The sequence below is a fragment of the Malus sylvestris genome, chromosome 3 (assembly GCF_916048215.2).
Source record: "Malus sylvestris chromosome 3, drMalSylv7.2, whole genome shotgun sequence".
In the NCBI taxonomy this organism is placed as follows: domain Eukaryota; kingdom Viridiplantae; phylum Streptophyta; class Magnoliopsida; order Rosales; family Rosaceae; genus Malus; species Malus sylvestris.
The window spans coordinates 17,585,035-17,602,815 of record NC_062262.1 but is presented as its reverse complement, the minus strand read 5'-3'; the positions used below and the strand labels follow the sequence as shown (position 1 = coordinate 17,602,815).

The 17,781-nt window shown below is 38.8% G+C and overlaps 1 protein-coding gene and 1 long non-coding RNA gene across 2 annotated transcripts; one reads left to right on the top strand and one right to left on the bottom strand.

The window, feature by feature from the left end:
* Window positions 1-7,771: 7,771 nt before the first annotated feature.
* Window positions 7,772-10,293, bottom strand: LOC126614220 (aluminum-activated malate transporter 2-like). Its single transcript, XM_050281811.1, has 6 exons — window positions 9,936-10,293; window positions 9,704-9,844; window positions 9,329-9,601; window positions 8,790-8,902; window positions 8,551-8,694; window positions 7,772-8,472 (listed from the first exon to the last, which is right to left on the bottom strand). The coding sequence occupies exons 1-6, from the start codon at window positions 10,192-10,194 to the stop codon at window positions 7,972-7,974; spliced, it is 1,431 nt and encodes a 476-aa protein (XP_050137768.1). The 5' UTR covers window positions 10,195-10,293; the 3' UTR covers window positions 7,772-7,971.
* A 2,687-nt stretch (window positions 10,294-12,980) lies between these two features.
* LOC126614219 (uncharacterized) lies at window positions 12,981-13,848 on the top strand. The gene is made up of 2 exons (XR_007620310.1): window positions 12,981-13,147; window positions 13,473-13,848. It is a non-coding gene; the product is annotated as an uncharacterized LOC126614219 (long non-coding RNA).
* Window positions 13,849-17,781: the final 3,933 nt, after the last annotated feature.

Below are 17,781 nucleotides of genomic sequence, written 5' to 3'. Positions count from 1 at the left end.
GGTATAAAGTTTCTCAACTCACTTTGTTTTGAGTTGAGTCTTGGTTCACCCTTCTACTAGGCTTTGAATTTCATGGGTAATGCTTTGTTTTTTAGTGCATACAAGCATGATTCCGCCTTTAATTGTTAATTGCATGCCATAGATGTTACTCAAATGAACATGTTTTTCACAAAATTTCCTTCAAACATGTGAGAACATTTGAACACATAGGCAAACTATTAACACATTAGAGTAGGCATGCATTCAAAAACAATTCTAAAACCCATGACTTTAAAGCCTAGTGAATGGTAAACCACAAGACTCTTTAACAACATTAAAGAGAAGAGAGTTTTTCAGATTCATTACCCTTAAAGCTCATCCTTGTTTACACAAGGGATTCACCCAAGTGGAGGGCCTTCAAGTCACCTCTTAGCTCCTTGAATCTTCCTTGTGATTTTTCTTCCTTTGGAATCTCCTTTGCTCCTTGAGGATGTGAGGACAGGAACTACAAAAAGTACCAAAGGTTTGGTACCTCTAAGTCTCCACACCAAAGATGTAGTGTGAAGAGAAGATGGATGACTTAGAGAGATTTTACATGCTAATAAAAGTCTCCCTAAGTGGCCGACCTCTATAGAGAAAAAGGGAGAAAAAGTTTCTCTTCTTTTCCTTTAGAAAACCCTAATGAAAGAATGGCTATAAAGTTGCATTTATACCACCTCGCATATGAGTGGCAAACTTGCAATTAACCCAAGTTTGCTACCACTCACCCTTGGCCGGTTTTGACTTTGTTTTTGGGTTAATTTCCATTTAGTTTTAGTTGTCACACAACCTAAACTCAATGGGCCTTGTGGACCAAAAACCCTTTTGGGCCCCAAAACCCAAATCCAACTTAAAAGCCCAATACCAACCTGTCGTAAGATCAATTAACTAATTAATTAATCTTGACCATTCTCAATTAAACTATTTAATTGCTTATCCATCTTATTTATATTTCTTCACTTACATCCTTTCTCGGTGTACGATCCATTAGGTTCCAATTAGCGAGGTAGTGGGCAATTGTTACTCTTAACAATCGATTGTGAATTAAAACTACATTTCAATTCTCCCTTTGATGAAGATTAGTGTTTGCTAATCCTCAGGGCTTCCACAAACCATGAGTGACACCTAACAGTATGTCATGGCTACCCAAGCTAAGTAGAAGTGGTTGGAGAACCTATCCAGTTACAATTACAATGCAATACGGTAATTCTCTAATAGAATACTCTTAATTACATTGTTTGAGTGATAGTTTGTTTCATGTCTACTATCCAATGTGATACTTCTCTATATGATTCAATTGAATATGATTTGGAACAAACTTCTTAAGTCATATTCGTATGCTTTGGCCAAAGACTCCCAAATCATATCTCAGAGTATTCTCCATCCACCCTGGAAGGTTAGAGATCCCTTATTGTGCATTCATATGCTTACATGACTAGATAGCTTGACCCCAACAATATCGTGGACACTTTCGATGGAATGCCTTTGACATGATCAAAGATTAAGGACCTAACGATTAGACATCTATGATGCCTTAGGTTAAAGGACTACTTTGCATATTACAACATACAAGTTCTTACATGACAAGTATGTTCGAACTCTCTTTTAATAGTTGTTCAGTGTACTCAATTACCTTTTGAGCACCTATATGTTTGTCTTAGTGGCCAAACTAAATGACTTGAGACTAGTCATACTCACGCTTGAGTTAACATAACACATACTAACCTTAACGGATTGTCAATGCCCAATTGGCAATCCTATGGCTAGGAACGTTTTAGGAATGAACATAAGAGAAATGTCTCGTTAATCTAACTTACTTAGAACACTTCTCTCTTAGATTAAATACGTTCCTTAGATTCCCTTATTGCTTAAACACATAATACAATAAATAGTGAATAACAATAAGCTTTGCCCTTCATTAAACATATAATAGTTTAACACAATAAGTATTCCAAAAGCTATTACATCAAATGAGTGGCTTTGTGGGCATACTTCTAATAATGGTGGGAATTTTCAATGAGTTTATGTGAGTTTTATGCTGTCTTTCCTTTGGATCATAAATGCCCCTATCTCTTTAACAGGTCTTCCATCCTTGCCCATCACATACCATTTTCAGCCGAGTCGGGCCGCATCTTTCTTAGTAACTAGGGGTACTAGGTTCATGGTTCGTTCTCTCCATCTTTGCCTTGCACTACTGTGATAACTTGGCTAGGGAGGTTTCACTTCTATCCATCTTGGCACCTTGGCTTCTTTGTCCTCACCTTCTTTAGAGGCCTCATAGTTCCTAAATACCTCAAAAAGACCTTTAGGCTCAAAATCCCCTCTTAATCTTTAGAACACATTCTTGGAAGTTTCCTTCTCTACTGTCCGAATAACACTCATATGGGCCTCTTGTTCTTCTATTTCTTTTCTTCTAACCAATTATCAGTTAATAATGGCGCCTGATACTGGTACCTCCAACTCACATTCACATTGGCATTTACTGCATAAAACCACTTCATTGATTACAGCCGCTTTGGGTCTGTCAGGCAACCCTCTAACTCTTTCTGTAGATCTGGTTGCTTGCTTTCTTTCTCATTTCACCTCCCAGGTAGCCTTTGTTTTTCCTTTCTCAACCCAATTAAGGTTGATTATGTTGAATGTGGTCTCTGTATCAATCATCATATTTGCCTATGGTTTCTTAAACAATAGTTTTCCTTTGACTATAAGGTCTTGTATCCAGTCTTTAAACTGTACACAATTGGCTATGGAATGATTAAAGGTCTAGTGAAGTTTACAATACTTCTTTCCTTCTAATTCTTCTGGTTTAGGCATCTTTTTTGTGGTGTCGGGCAAGATCACCCTAGCCCTCACCAACTCCTTATAGATGTCAGCTGCCTTGGTTAGATCAAAAGAATAGGTTTGGTAGTTTGGGGACTTCATGCGCACGAACCCTCCATCATTCATGACAACTTTTTGGTCCTTGACATGCTGGACTAATCCTTTCACTATCAAAGGTTTGAAATGAGTGGTCATTTCGGCCACACTCAAGTCAATTCCTTCACCTATATTGCTATCATTTTCTCCTGACTTAATACCTTTGAACTTCAACTGGTCTATTACAGCTTTGTTCTTGTAGAAAGAGGGCACTTTGGATGAATGCTTTACTTGCTACTCCTCAGTTAACAACTTCTCATACTTGGTAGCAGCTATTACCAGCTCCTGCAACTCATTAAACTATACATCATAGAACTTCTTTCTCAATGGTAATCTCGAAGCTTTCTGATAAATAGATATAAGCTGAGCATGGTTGAAAGGGAACTGGCATCTCATCCTTGTATTCCCTCATCATGAAGTTTATAGTCGACTCATGCTCATATTGTTTCACCTTCACTAGATCGTTGGTAGTCATCTCGAGCTCCACCCTATAAAATTGCTCGTGGAAAGCCATTTGCCCCTAGTTGGCAATAGAATTATGAGGTAATAGAGAGTACCACTGAGATGCTAAGCCGACCAACGAATTCCAAACAACCTCAACTTGTAGTTAGGATTGTCTTCAAACACCATGCAGTAGTTGGAAAACTTGAAAATGTGGTCTATAGAAGACACATTACAGTCATTCCTACTAAAGGTTGGGAATGCAGGCATCTTGAAGTTAAGGGGAAAGAGGTTCTGCTCATCAATATACTCCGGGGAAGGCTTCTGGTAGGTGATCCTGAACATCAGGCAAACCTGTGGTTGGGCATTTTGGACCACCATCATTTTCAGCTTTGCTAACTCATTATTGTGTGGGGTGTAAGGAGGTCCCCATTTCGGACTACGTTTATTGCCCGAGAAAGCTTCATTATGAGGTTTTGGCTGTCTCCATTTGGCCTCCCCTCCCTTATTAGCCAACGGTGGCAGCCCATAAGGAGGGGGCTTGCCCACAGCTGGGGGTACACCTTTTTCATTGGGCTCTCATACTTGCTGAGTCATCCAAACTTCCTTCGATCTAACCTGTTCTCCCCTACTATCTAGTGGGAATAATATAGGATCGGGTACACTTGTTTTCTGGATTTCTTCCATATTAGGCTTACTAGTTCCAGGCTCATCCTTCTTCTTCCCTCTATCTTTCTTTTCCTCGAGTAAAGGAAACAGGGGAATCATTGGCTCTTTCTCAAGACTTGCCTCTCTTATCATTTCCCTGGCATGACCATCTTTTGGGGTAGAGTACTCCAACTCCAATCTCCTTTGCAGACTCTCTGTTAGCGAAAAAAGTCTGTTGACTTCTCCTCTAGTCTCCAGAGAAATCTTCTCCATGCTTTTTAGTACTTGTACCATAGTAGCTTGCAAGTCTTTATTTGTAACTTTTCCACTCAACTTCTAGGAAGAAGTTGGGCTCTCCAGAATCGCAGGGCCTTGTAGGGAGGGAAAATCTTCTGGGTGATCTGTCTGTCTGATCTTGTTAGACAATGGGGTGGCCCGTACTCTATGTTCCACCTGAAAGTTCGCTTCTTCCTTCTTCTTCTTAGCATACAAGATTATCAGGGATATAAAGGTCCCATTGAGCATGCCAAAACTATGTTCAGGGCAAGATTTCCCTCGCATAGCTCCCTAGGGGTTTGGCACTTTGGATAAATTATGGGGCTTGTTCTCACTTATTGATGTGCTGCAATGAGAGTTTTGTAGTTAGTTTGCAAGGTGCCTTTGTGAGGCCTTAGGTATAGGCCTTGAGACTTACAATCAAAACTAACAAAGTGTTAGGCGTGCCACTGTTATCTCAGTATAACAGATGCTTGAACAAGTGTGGTTTAAGTTGATTACTTGCGCCCCAAGTTACTTAAGCTTCTTGTTATCAAAGGATTGTCATAGATGGGTTAAGTCTGCATTACGTTTTTTTTTTCTTGCCTTGTAAACAAGGACTTTTAGTTCATAATCTTGTAAGTTCAAAACGAAGGGAGTTCAGGGTTCTTTTAACCATTTCCTCGAGCACAGTTTAGCAAAAATAGGTTCATCAAGTTAACCATATTCGAATGCAAATGGGACTTTTAGGTAGGAAACAATTGGAAATAACTTGAATACATGTTGAAAAGTACATTAAGTGATAAATCTACTAAATGAAAGTACAAACAAAGAGACTTGGGTAAGATTTCACCTTGTCGGGCAAGGTTGAACTCTTTGCAGCCACTTCTCTTTGATTTTACAGAGGTTATAAGCTAAAAGGGATGGATGGTAAACAAATTTTACATGAGGGAATCGATACTACAACACTAAGGGATAGTAGTAGGTCTTTTACACTAGACAAAAGATAGCTTTTGTAAGGGAACTATAGCTAAAAGGACTAAATCTAGGCAAGTTTCAGCTTTCTAGGTATGAACTAGCTTGAGAGTAGAGTTTGTATGTTGATTGATTGGTTGTTTGAGTGTCCTTGTCTCTGGTGTCTCTTTTCCCTTTTATAGACAATTTGGCCTGACTGCTTTAGCTTTACTCTTGGTCGAGGGTAGTGAGTCATCATCTATTTACTTGTAATGCCACTAGAAAGTGTTTTTTTGACTGGTGGTGAGTTGGTCTCTGTCATTTATCACTTCATCCCTAGGCACATGGCCTATGCCTTGGCTGAAAAGGCCTCATTTTGCTTCATGCTTTATTGCTGGGCTTCGGGCAAGTCCCCATTTCGCTGTGACACCCTTGGGCCTCGTTTCATAAAGCCCAGTGTTAAATATTAATCCAAACACATACTCTCCCTGATAAAGCCTTTTTATCAACAAATCATTAATATGCTTCCTTAGTATTTCGTTCTCTGCGGGACTCATCTGGTAATTTGGAAGATTTGGTAGACTCGCTCCGGGTACCAAATAAATTTCTTGGAATTTTTTTTTTTCTGCAACTCTTATTGTCTACAATCACCTTGCAGACCTTGCCATTAATGGAACACAAAAATCAAAAAATACAGTCCCATTTCCTAGCCTCTTTTTGTCCCAAGAGAACTCGCTACAACACCAAAGTGAGGCGTTCCATTCCTTCTTCAGTTGCGAACTCAGCCCCTGCATAGTCATCGTCAACAACTTCCTCTTCTTATTCTTCATCATTATTCACGTCAACCTACATCAAGTTGGCTTGCCGGCATTTGCGACAGATGTTGGACCGAGCCCTGATTTGTTACACCGATAACAAATGTCTGCCATAGGTTCGGCTTATGAATTCTACCTTTGGGCTACTTCTTTCATTAGATGCTTGAGAAGGAAAATTTGATAGTTTCAATCGTCCAGAACCATGCGCCACAAGTTTCCCCTTATCTACAGGTGTGACAACAGTGGCTTCCGAATATTTGGACACATTTCTTCGAAAAGAAGTCTGACGCCTCTCCTTTTCCATTATTTCTGCCTTCAAAGCCATTTTAATGGCTTCTTGCAAAGTCCACATATTCTGCAATCCAATCTTCTCTTAAATGGAGAATTTTAGCCCATTCACATACCTTGCAACCTTTTGTTTTTCTGTCTCCGTCAGATGGTTATGTTTAGAAAGTCGCATGAAATCATCTGTATAATCCATCAGGAGCTGCTTCATCTTTCTCCATGTTCGAACCCTATTTTTCCTTTGCCTCTGGCAGATGTTCTGCAATTGGTCTCACCAAACAGCAGTAGTCACTTTTAGCGGAAGGCAACCATCTTCACCATTGTCGTCTTAGGAATTTCCATGACTTCATAGAATCTCTCTACTTCTATGAGTCAATTTAAGAAATCTTTGATCTTCAAATTCCCCGTGAAATTCAGAATATTGTCTTCCATCCGAAAATAATCAAAGTAGTTGCGGTTTTGATGATTTGAATTGTTAGCCGGGGGCAGGTCAACAACTTCTTTTTTGGACTCTGATTCACTTTCTTGGATGCGAGGCCTCTGACCTCCCTAAATATTTCCTTGGCAGCCCTTCGGTTATTTGGCCCAGGGGCTGAAGGCAACATCACACAAAGTTCCCCAAGTTGATTAATCAAGTTTTGAATCCGCGCATTTTGAGTGTACATGTCCACTCTAGTGATGGGGGCAACAGGATCACGATCACCCGTAGATAGAATGAACATGCCTAGATGGGAGAACCCCACTCTGGTACCAATTGACACAAGCATAGAGGGTTAAAAACGTATGCCCTCGAAGAGCCAAGTTTTCTAGAATCCACCAGAGTTTGAGAGAAAATCCAAAAAGATAATTGACTAATTATGAATTGATGATTACAATAGTAGCCATAAGGCTTAAATAGACTTAACTCGACCCTTGATAAGTTCATGGCGGTCTCAGGGAATGTAAAAGAAGTATTAGGAAATGTAAAGATGAAAATCAAACGTTAGTCGAAAAGTCCGATTATTATTACAAACTTTAAATTGTGGTTTTGGAAGTTTAAAAGACCTCAGATGGCTAAAATCCATGTCACAAAAAAGCAAAGAGTTTGAACCGGGACGTTGTACTCTTTTTGGTAAGGTATTATGCACCCAAAACAAAGCTCAGATGCCAAATCAAATTTCCGCCGCATTCTTTTGTCTTCCTTCGATCCATTTCGTCTTCAATCCACTCGGCTATCTATTCTACATCAGTTCATATATTTCTAGTTGAGTAAATTGTAGCATTAGTGTATGAATCATTCCATGATTCTCACGTTAGTCCGTAAATTTGTTTATTAAAGCCATGTCTAAATGAATCAAAGGTGATCAAACTATCTAATCATATTAAACTAAACTAATTCCTGTATCCATCCAATGGAGAATGATTCGAATTGTGAATTATGAAACAAGACAAGAGAGGCGTTTCTGTTTTGAGTAAGCCATTCATTATTTGCAGCAAGTACAAACCTCTGAGCTTCAAGAGGAAGCTCTAGGTGAAAAGCAACACATGAACTCCCTAACAGTATATATGCATGCTAATGCCTAAAAGGGAGAAAAAAAACACATATGACGAGTACAAGCACATCTATCAATTCATTTCTTAACAGAGAACCAAAAACTACTCATCCCAAAGTGCACAATTCAATTCTTGGAGCCAGTACTGGTGGGGACGAATTCTCACTTCCGGGTAAACTTTGAGACAAATTTATCGTTATAACATGATGTGCCCCATTGATGCCTGATACTTGCTTTACAGCTTCTTGTGAAGGTAATTCTTGCTTCTCTGGGGTTACTCTAGGTTTAGCATTCTTAAAATGTGCTAGGGATGCTAGTTTTTGAGCAGCATCAGCAACTTCCTCTGTACATTTGACAACTTCAAACAGTAGAGAAGCTACTGCTCCAGCTTGTATTATCTCTAGGTAATCTCCATGTTTACACAAACTTGATCTGATTACAGATTTGAGCTTTTCAGCAGCTGCTTTTGAGTTTGTAATGTGAAGTTCTGCTGCTGATGATTCAGTCATTTTTCGGATCACAGATGCTAGTTCCTTCAATGCTTTCCCACATTCTGAGCTAATAACTGTGCATTCCCCTTTAATTATATTTCGAACTTCTGGTGGTGACTGTAAGGTTAACAAAGACAAGTTATAATAGGCCTAATAAATTTGTATTAAAATGCATACATACATTTATTGTCATACTTGGATCTCAGAGGTCAGGTAGTTGTTGAGAGATTCAATTTTGAAAGCGCATTGGCGAGTTACATTCCCAACTTTCAGGTACTCTTTCCATGGATGACGAAATCTGAACTTTCCGTGGCATGGTTCCCATCTTGCCAAATTGGCCTGGACAATAGAAATCAAACAACTCAGAGTGGAATTCAAGCATAATTTTCCTGGTAATAAAGTTATAGAAGATGAGAAAGATATATAATTCTCACCATGCTTTCTTCCTTGCTACCTGAAGTTAGAACACTTTTATATCGCTGAAGAGATGATGACTTGTTTATAGGCTGTCCATCCTCAGATATTTTAAAGTATTCATCTCCAAATCCTGCAAATAATTAGTTTTAACTGGTTAAGTTCTGATGGTTCGTGGCAGTAATAATAAAAAGAAAAATCAAAGTACGTAAATTTTCACATGATATATAGTAAATGTAGAGGCAAATACTAATCCAATTGTGCATGTGTTTGTCATAGGTATTTGTTTTTCCTCATACTAGGATCCACAAAACTTGCCCATAAAAAGGGAACAAAATATATTTCTGCTAAGGTTTTTTACGGTTAAATTCCGTGTTACTAGGTTAGGTTCCCAGTGCAACTGTTATTTTTTTTTTTTTTTTTGCAGTGAAATAACCTCCAATAACCTTTGCAGGAGTTGATGACTTTTTCATCTAATTTATAAGAATATTAGTCTTCACACAGGCAGCATAATACCGCTGTTATGTTCAAGTATATATATACATCCTATAGTACGTACCTTCTAAGAAAATCCCAAGCTTTTCGATGTTGGTAGCAATCTGATTGTGAAGATCCACCCCAATCCATACCGGACATATGAAAGTGCATACAACTACAGAAGCACAGCTTCCAAGGACTATTGAAGATAGCCTCTCAAATCCCATTTCTATCACCTCTTCATCCCGATAACCAGACACCGAAATCAAGCAGAATGTCAATATGAATACCAGCATTCCATAATCATACCTCGCCTTAATTTGGGGAATGAATCTCAGGAATGTCACTATTCCAGCTGCAAAGAAATTACAATATGATATATTTAATAAGTTGATTTACATAATTAGTAAGATAATTAATTTTATAACTCTTGTTTCTGATAGTATTATATAATTACCTATTATAAAAACAAAGAGAGCAACTAGTATAGGCTCCCCTGTTTCTCCAGAAAGAGTTGCTAAGCGATGAGCCCCAATGCCAAGAGCACCAGCTGTTAAAGTTGCCAACATTCTATTCAAACCTCTTCCTAGTGTTGCTCCTGAAATTGTTTAAATAGAATAATTAGCAAATATTAAAAATTAGAACCAAATAAATTCGTTAAATTTTGAGAGCTTACAGAAGTTGTTTACCAACAGAAAATTCAAACACAACCACAACAGTTAAAATAGCCCACATTGCAGCAAGACCAAAACCTTCATAGAGTGGTTTAAAATAGTAGAAGAGTGACACCAAAGTGAGAGCTAGTCCCACTTTAAAAGAATGAATAATCTTTCTTGGGTCATCCTTTCCTAGTTCCTTCAGCCTCAAGGCAAATCCAACTATTTTTCCCCTTTGTCTTTTGGGCAAGGCTGGGGATTCTTTAGCATTCTCATGATTTGAAGAGACCATATTTCAATATTTCTATGGAGGGAAAAATTTTTAGGACGGGAGCTGCAGGAGAAAGAAGACAGTAAGCTAAGGAGCAAATTAATTAGATGGTGAGGATGCCTTGTGGAGTGAGTTCTGACAAAGCAAAGAAGTTTATTTATAAGTGAACCATGTTGGACGGTGACTTAAAATGTACTTATCAAATCATATTTTAAAGCATCTGTTGTGGGTTAAGTCAGTTAACAAAATTAGTATGCTCCTCGTTTACATATGAGTCTCCCTCATGTTGATTCTAAAAATATTGTTTGTATATATATAAAAAAAAAAGAGAATTTGACATTTATTTTCGACATTTGGATTTGAAAGTTTATCTAAGTTATGTTCCTCTCTCTGCACTCAAGTTTGAACGCAAAGCTTAAGAAATGAATGTACCAAAATTGTTTCTCAAAAATGGAGATCGACTGTGTTTTTTTTTTCTAAATGTAATTATGAACAAATTTTTCTACTGTGTCTTATGAAGCAAATTTTGGAGAATTACAATAACATTAGCACAGTGCACGTGTCTGGCAACAAGAAAACCTGACGGCTATATTTCTGTGGTTGAGACTTGAGAGGGCAAACGGTCAAACAAGGCTGGCTATGCATCTACGTGTTACAGCATGCATGCCCATATATTTAGTATTAGACGGCAATATCATTTAGGATATTTAGTTCCTTGATTGTAGGGATGTAAATCATGTATTGATCTCTTAGAGTTGACTTCCTAGAATAGATGATTTTGCTTTGTATAAAGAGTAAACTGTCGGTTTACCTCCTGAACTTTCACCTCACTTTCGATTTTCCCCCTGAACTTTTCCATTGGAAAATTAAGGACTCAAACTAATTTTTTTAGCCAATTTGCCCCCTACCGTTAGTTTTTCATATATTCCATCCATATTTCCGTTAAGTGAGACCATGTGCACAACATGTGAGGGTAGTTAAGTTATTTCACTCTTAAAAATGATTAAAAAACTGAAAATAATAAAAAAAAGCAAAACTTTCCCTCTATTTTTTCCCGCTAATTCCTATCCTCGATTTTATTTTTCCCTCTCAGTCCTATGCATGAGAAATGATATATGGTGTTATTGTCTACCATTTTTATTTTCTCTAACAAATTAATAATTTGACAAATGATAATGGTGTTATTGTCTCCAAAGCAGTGCATTAATATAAGAAACCCTAGTCTTTTTTATGGACATGTTTCTTATATTAATGCACTGTTTTGGAGACAATAACACCATGAGCATTTGTCAAATTATTAATTTGTTAGAGAAAATAAAAATGGTAGTACATGCTTCAAAAAAAAGATTAACTTAGCTACTTATGAAGACAATAACACCATATGTTATTTCTCATGCATAGGAATGAGAGGGAAAATTAAAATTGAGGATAGGAATTAGCGGGAAAAAATAGAGGGAAAATTATTATTATTATGTATTTTCAGTTTTTAATCATTTTTAAATTGAAATGACTTAACTATCCTCACATGTTATGCACATGGTCTCACTTAACGGAAATATGGATGGAATATATGAAAAACTAACGGTAGGGGGCAAATTGGCTAAAAAAATTAGTTTGAGTCCTTAATTTTCCAATAGAAAAGTTCAGGGGGGAAATCGAAAGTGAGGTGAAAGTTCAGGGGGTAAAACGACAGTTTACCCTTGTATAAATCTTGTATATCTGTACAGATTATGACAATAAGAAAATATTGGGTATTCTCCAGTATTAACAACACAGCCCTAGCATTCTACAAACCCTAGCTGTTCCATATTTTAACATGGTATCAGAGCACCGTTTCTGGTGACTCTGAATACCCAGCCGCTTCCGCAACATCAACTAAACACAACAATCTCCACCATGGGAGAACCAACAGCAAACCAAAAACCAACAGAGATGTCCATTGATATCTCAAACCCCTTTTCTTTACACTCCTCTGATCAACCTGGGAACATCTTAGTTTCCAAAACACTTCAAGGAGACAACTACAATACCTGGAGTCGTGCAATGCGAATCAGCTTGAGCGCAAAAAACAAACTTGGATTGGTTGATGGCACCATCGATCCTCCACCAGAAACTGATAAACAGTTTGCATCATGGCAAAGATGCAATGACATGGTCCTTGCTTGGATCTTAAACTCTGTACACGACGATATCGCGAGTAGCATTTCGTATTACACCTTAGCAGCAGATGTATGGGCGGACTTGCGAGATAGCTTCTCATAAGGAAACGATACACGCATCTATCAGATTAAACAAGACATTGTTGAACTCAGGCAAGAACAACAATCTATCTCGGCCTACTATACCAAGTTGAAGGCACTATGGGATGAATTGTCGTCCTATCATGAACCCTCGACCTGCACCTGTGGAGGATTGAAGACGGTCAACGACCAAGATGAGAAAGAAAGAGTGATGCAGTTCCTCATGGGATTAAACGAGTCATATGCCGTAGTATGTGGACAAATATTACTAATGCAGCCACTTCCCGACACTCAAAAGACATACTCTCTCGTTCTTCAACAAGAGAAACAAGTGGAGGTATCTCTCAATCGTAATAATGTTAATCTACATGCCATGCACGTAACCAATAATAGGGAACCTGCGGTGCAAGCTTTTCAGACATCCAAGGGAAACACACCCTTTCAGTGTACGTATTGTGATAAAAAATATCACACTGTGGACAAGTGTTTTTACTTGAATGGTTTTCCACCTGGCCACAAATACCATGGGAAATCCATGAAACCTCCCAACAAAAGAAAGAGTGCTGCCAACCAAGTTAAGGGGGAAGCCGAAGCCATCAAAGGTGCTGAACCACAACACAAGGCAACCACTAGTGATGGTCCAAAATTTACTACAGAGGAATACAATCAAATAATGGCGATGCTTCAGAAGACCAATCTCGATGGTAATACACAACACTATGCAAATGCTACAGGTATAATCACACCCTCCTCAAATATGTCAGCAGTTTCTTCACAGAAAACATTATATTGGATTCTTGATAGTGGGCCCACGGATCACATATCCCCCTCATCACACTTGCTCGACAATAAATCCTTGTCCATGTTCGAGTCCGTTCAGATGCCCAATGAAGGGCAAGCGACCTTTGAATCCATTGGTTCCATACGAGTTACCCTCATATTAAACTTGATGATGTGCTACATGTACCCAATTTTCGGGTTTATTTATTATCTGTTAGCAAGCTTATTGAGGCACTAAGATGCATAGTGATTTTCTTTCCGGATTTTTGTGTGATACAGGACATGGATACGAGGAGGACGATTGGCCTGGGCAAGCGATATAATGGACTCTAGTACTTGGCGCCAGAACAAAACCCTAGCCTCATCCACAATGTTAGCCGCCATTCCAACCTTTGGCACCAACGTTTAGGTCATCCCTCCATCGATCCTCTTCAAGTTTTGAACAAGCAAGTTCCAACAATCATGGTTGATTCTAGTCATTCATGTGATGTTTGTCCCCTTGCAAAACAAACCCGTTTATCTTTTCCGTCAAGTTTTATTTCTTCTACCGCACCTTTTGATTTGATACATTGTGACATTTGGGAACCTCATCGAGTCAATTCCCATTCGGGGGCTTGCTATTTTTTAACCATTGTTGATGATTATTCTTGTTACACTTGGATCCATCTTATGCGATTTAAATCTGAAACACAAAGGTTGTTACGTTCGTTCATTGCTTAGGTGCACACACAATTTAATTATATGATCAAAACGATACGGGCTAACAATGGAGGTGAATTCACTTCATTGTGTTCTTTTCTTTCTAGCAAAGGCATTATTTTTCAGTCTTTTTGCCTGTCAACACCCTAACAAAATGGGATTGTTGAGCGGAAACATTGTCATCTCTTGAATGTCAGTCGAGCACTCCGCTTCCAAGCAAATTTACCATTGATTTTTTTAGGGGAAAGCATACAAATTGCCTGTTACTTAATTAATCGTTTACCCACACCACTCATCTCTCACAAAACACCATATGAACTTTTACATCACCATTTTCCAGATTTTCCCCACCTACGAGTCTTTGGGTGTTTATGTTATGCCACAAATCTCCACCCCACTCACAAATTTGATCAACGTGCCAAGCGGTGCATCTTTGTTGGTTATCCTTTAGGCCAAAAAGGTTACCGTGTTTATGATCTCGCCACTCATAAATTCTTTTCCTCCCGTGATGTTGTTTTTCATGAAACCATCTTTCCCTATATTACTCAGCAACCTGATCATCAACCTGATACCTTAGTATTACCCCTACCCGACCAACCTGACATCTCTTTTACTCAAGACACCCATACACCTCCTGCCCATTCCCCAACCCAACACTCTGTCCCTTTATCCCCTATATCACCTCCACTCCTCACGCCTATTCCCTAACCACCCGTGAGTCCTATCTCCTCACCAACACCCATGCCACCACCCACAGATACCTCTAACCCCACCGACACACCCCCCACCGACACACCTCCAACCGATACACTCACAACTCCTCCACCATCTGCCCCTCGCCATTCTGGACGCGTCTCCAAGCCTTCCGTAAGGCTTCAAGGGTACCATTTATATCATGTCCAACACCTCAGCGCCTCGTCCTCCTCCATGTCAGGTACTCGCTATCCTTTATCTCACTATGTTTCTTATGCTCACCTCTCTCATTCGCATCGCTCCTTTGCTGGTGCTATTACCACTACAGTCGAGCCCACATCCTTTGAGCAGGCTCATAGTGATCCTAACTGGATGGCTGCAATGGACGCTGAACTTCTTGCTCTTGACCAACAAAACACATGGACCCTCACTTGCCTTCCTCCCGATCATCGCGCCATCGGTTGCAAATGGGTCTACAAGATCAAGTACAACTCTGATGGTACTGTTGAGCGCTACAAAGCTCGCCTCGTTGCCAAAGGTTTTACACAACGGGAAGGTATCGATTACAAAGAAACCTTCACTCCCGTTGCCAAATTAATCATAGTACGCTGCTTCCTCGCCGTTGCCTCCGTACGCAATTGGTCCATTCATCAATTGGACGTCCAAAATGCCTTTCTTCATGGTGACCTATGTGAAGAAGTCTATATGCACCTGCCTCCTGGTCTTTGTTGACAGGGGTAGAACAATGTTTGTCGACTCAACAAATCCTTATACGGACTCAAGCAAGCTTCACGCACCTGGTTCCACAAATTTTCCACAGCCATCCACCAAGCCGACTACCAACAGTCCAAGGCAGATTACTCTCTATTTACTAAGGTGCATAGACACTCATTTACCGCTGTACTCATTTATGTTGATGACATGATCATCACAAGTAACGATGAGGTGGCCATCCACGATCTTAAGCATTTCCTTCACACCTATTTTCGAATCAAGGACCTTGGACACTTAAAATATTTCCTTGGTCTAGAGGTAGCTCGGTCCTCTCAAGGGATTTCAATCTCCCAACAAAAATACACACTTGACATTCTTGATGAGGCTGGCTTACTGGGTGCAAAACCTGCAAAATTTCCCATGGAAGAACACTTGAAACTATCTCCAATGGAAGGACAACTTCTCCGCAATGCTTCGCAATATAGAATACTTGTTGGGAAACTTATTTATCTCATAATCACTAGACCAGAGATTATGTATTCAGTTCATATCCTCAGTCAGTTTATGCAACAACCGAGAAAGCCTCATCTCGACGCGGTTCACCGTCTTTTGCGTTATTTGAAGGGGGCACCTGGACAAGGTCTTCTTTTTCCCTCCAAGGGAAATTTAATATTGAGCGATTATTGTGACGCTAACTGGGCTCGATGTCCAATCACACAAAGATTCGTTACGGGTTATTGCATATTTCTTGGAGGTGCACTAGTGTCGTGGAAAACCAAGAAACAGTCTACTGTCTCAAGATCCTCGGCCGAAGCCGAGTATCGTGCCATGGCCTCAGCCACATGTGAACTTACATGGATGAAGGTTTTATTAGCTGACTTACGTGTTGATCACCATGGACCGGCCAAATTATACTGTGATAACCAAGCTGCCCTCCATATAGCAGCTAACCCGGTTTTTCATGAGCGTACTAAGCATATAGAAATCAATTGTCATGTTGTTCGTGAACAGATTCAATCTGGGGTTATTACGACTGCCTATATCCCTACTGGACAGCAACTAGCTGACATTTTCACCAAACCATTAGGGCAAGCTGCGTTTCAATCTCTTCTTGGCAAGATGGGTGTTCTTGACATTCACACTCCACCTTGAGGGGGAGTATTAGACGGCAATATCATTTAGGATATTTAGTTCCTTGATTGTAGGGATGTAAATCATGTATTGATCTCTTAGAGTTGACTTCCTAGAATAGATGATTTTGCTTTGTATAAATCTTGTATATCTGTACAGATTATGACAATAAGAAAATATTGGGTATTCTCCGGTATCAACAACACAACCCTAGCATTCTACAAATCCTAGCCGTTCCATATTTTAACATTTAGATCCCCTGTGAATTAGGTAGCTAGGTTCGGATGTTGTGTTTTATTTTATTATTCGCAATGAATCGATATGCAGAAGCTTGTAAACTTTCCGCGATTGGTTTTTTGTACATTACTGATTGAAACTGTTGACCACCGTCAGCGATATGGTGATATACCTATAGTACCATCCAATACATGCAATTACGTATATGTATGATTAAAATCATTATTCATTAGGAAATATTTAATTTATTGAAAAACATAAGATATTAATACAAACAAGTTTAATAAAAAAAAAACATCTGTTCAAAGAAGCTTAAAAAGAAAAAAAAAAAAAAAACTATTATAAGGCTATTCTCTTACTACTTGGTAAGTGACTGAACAATATATAATTAAAATGCGTGCATTCCTGAAAATAGTCGCAATATTGATCTCTACTTTGCAGTGGCACATATAAAAAAAAATTCCATAAATATGCTTTCTTCTTTTCAGAGAGAGAGGTGTTCTGCTGGTACTATTCAAGAATAATAATAGTATTCTAGAATAAGAAATATGAAAAAGGTTCCAGACACCTGTTTACTTTGTCGTTCTTTATGTTTTTGTTCTTAAGCTTCCATTTTTCATTTGAGCGTACACTGTACTAAGCTAAAAAGCCACACACACAAAAACACCGACTTCTCTATTATGTAATATATTTTTATGCATGGCTTTGTTCCATCTAAATTAGTACTCGACTTTCAACTTACTGGCTGTTTTATGCATGCTTCATATCTATCTAGTATCTGCCCATGTGTGTTCTAAGACACAGCAGCGACAAAGAAAAAATAATTTGACATAATAATCGATCATCATTCAAGTTGTCATTTAGCTTAATTTCATAATATTTTGTTTAAATACAAAAACAACAACAAAGCCTTATCTTACTAAGTGGAGTTGGCTATATAAATTTTAGAACGTCATTATGCTCAGTTTTACACTAAGTCTTTCGTTAGCTCCAAGTACTCCATGTCTTTTAAAGTTTCTTTCCAAATCTTCCTAGGTCTTCCTCTACCTTTGCCTAAGCATCTAATAATCACATTTTCTAACTAGAACATTTGTAGCTTTTCGTTTCACATGTC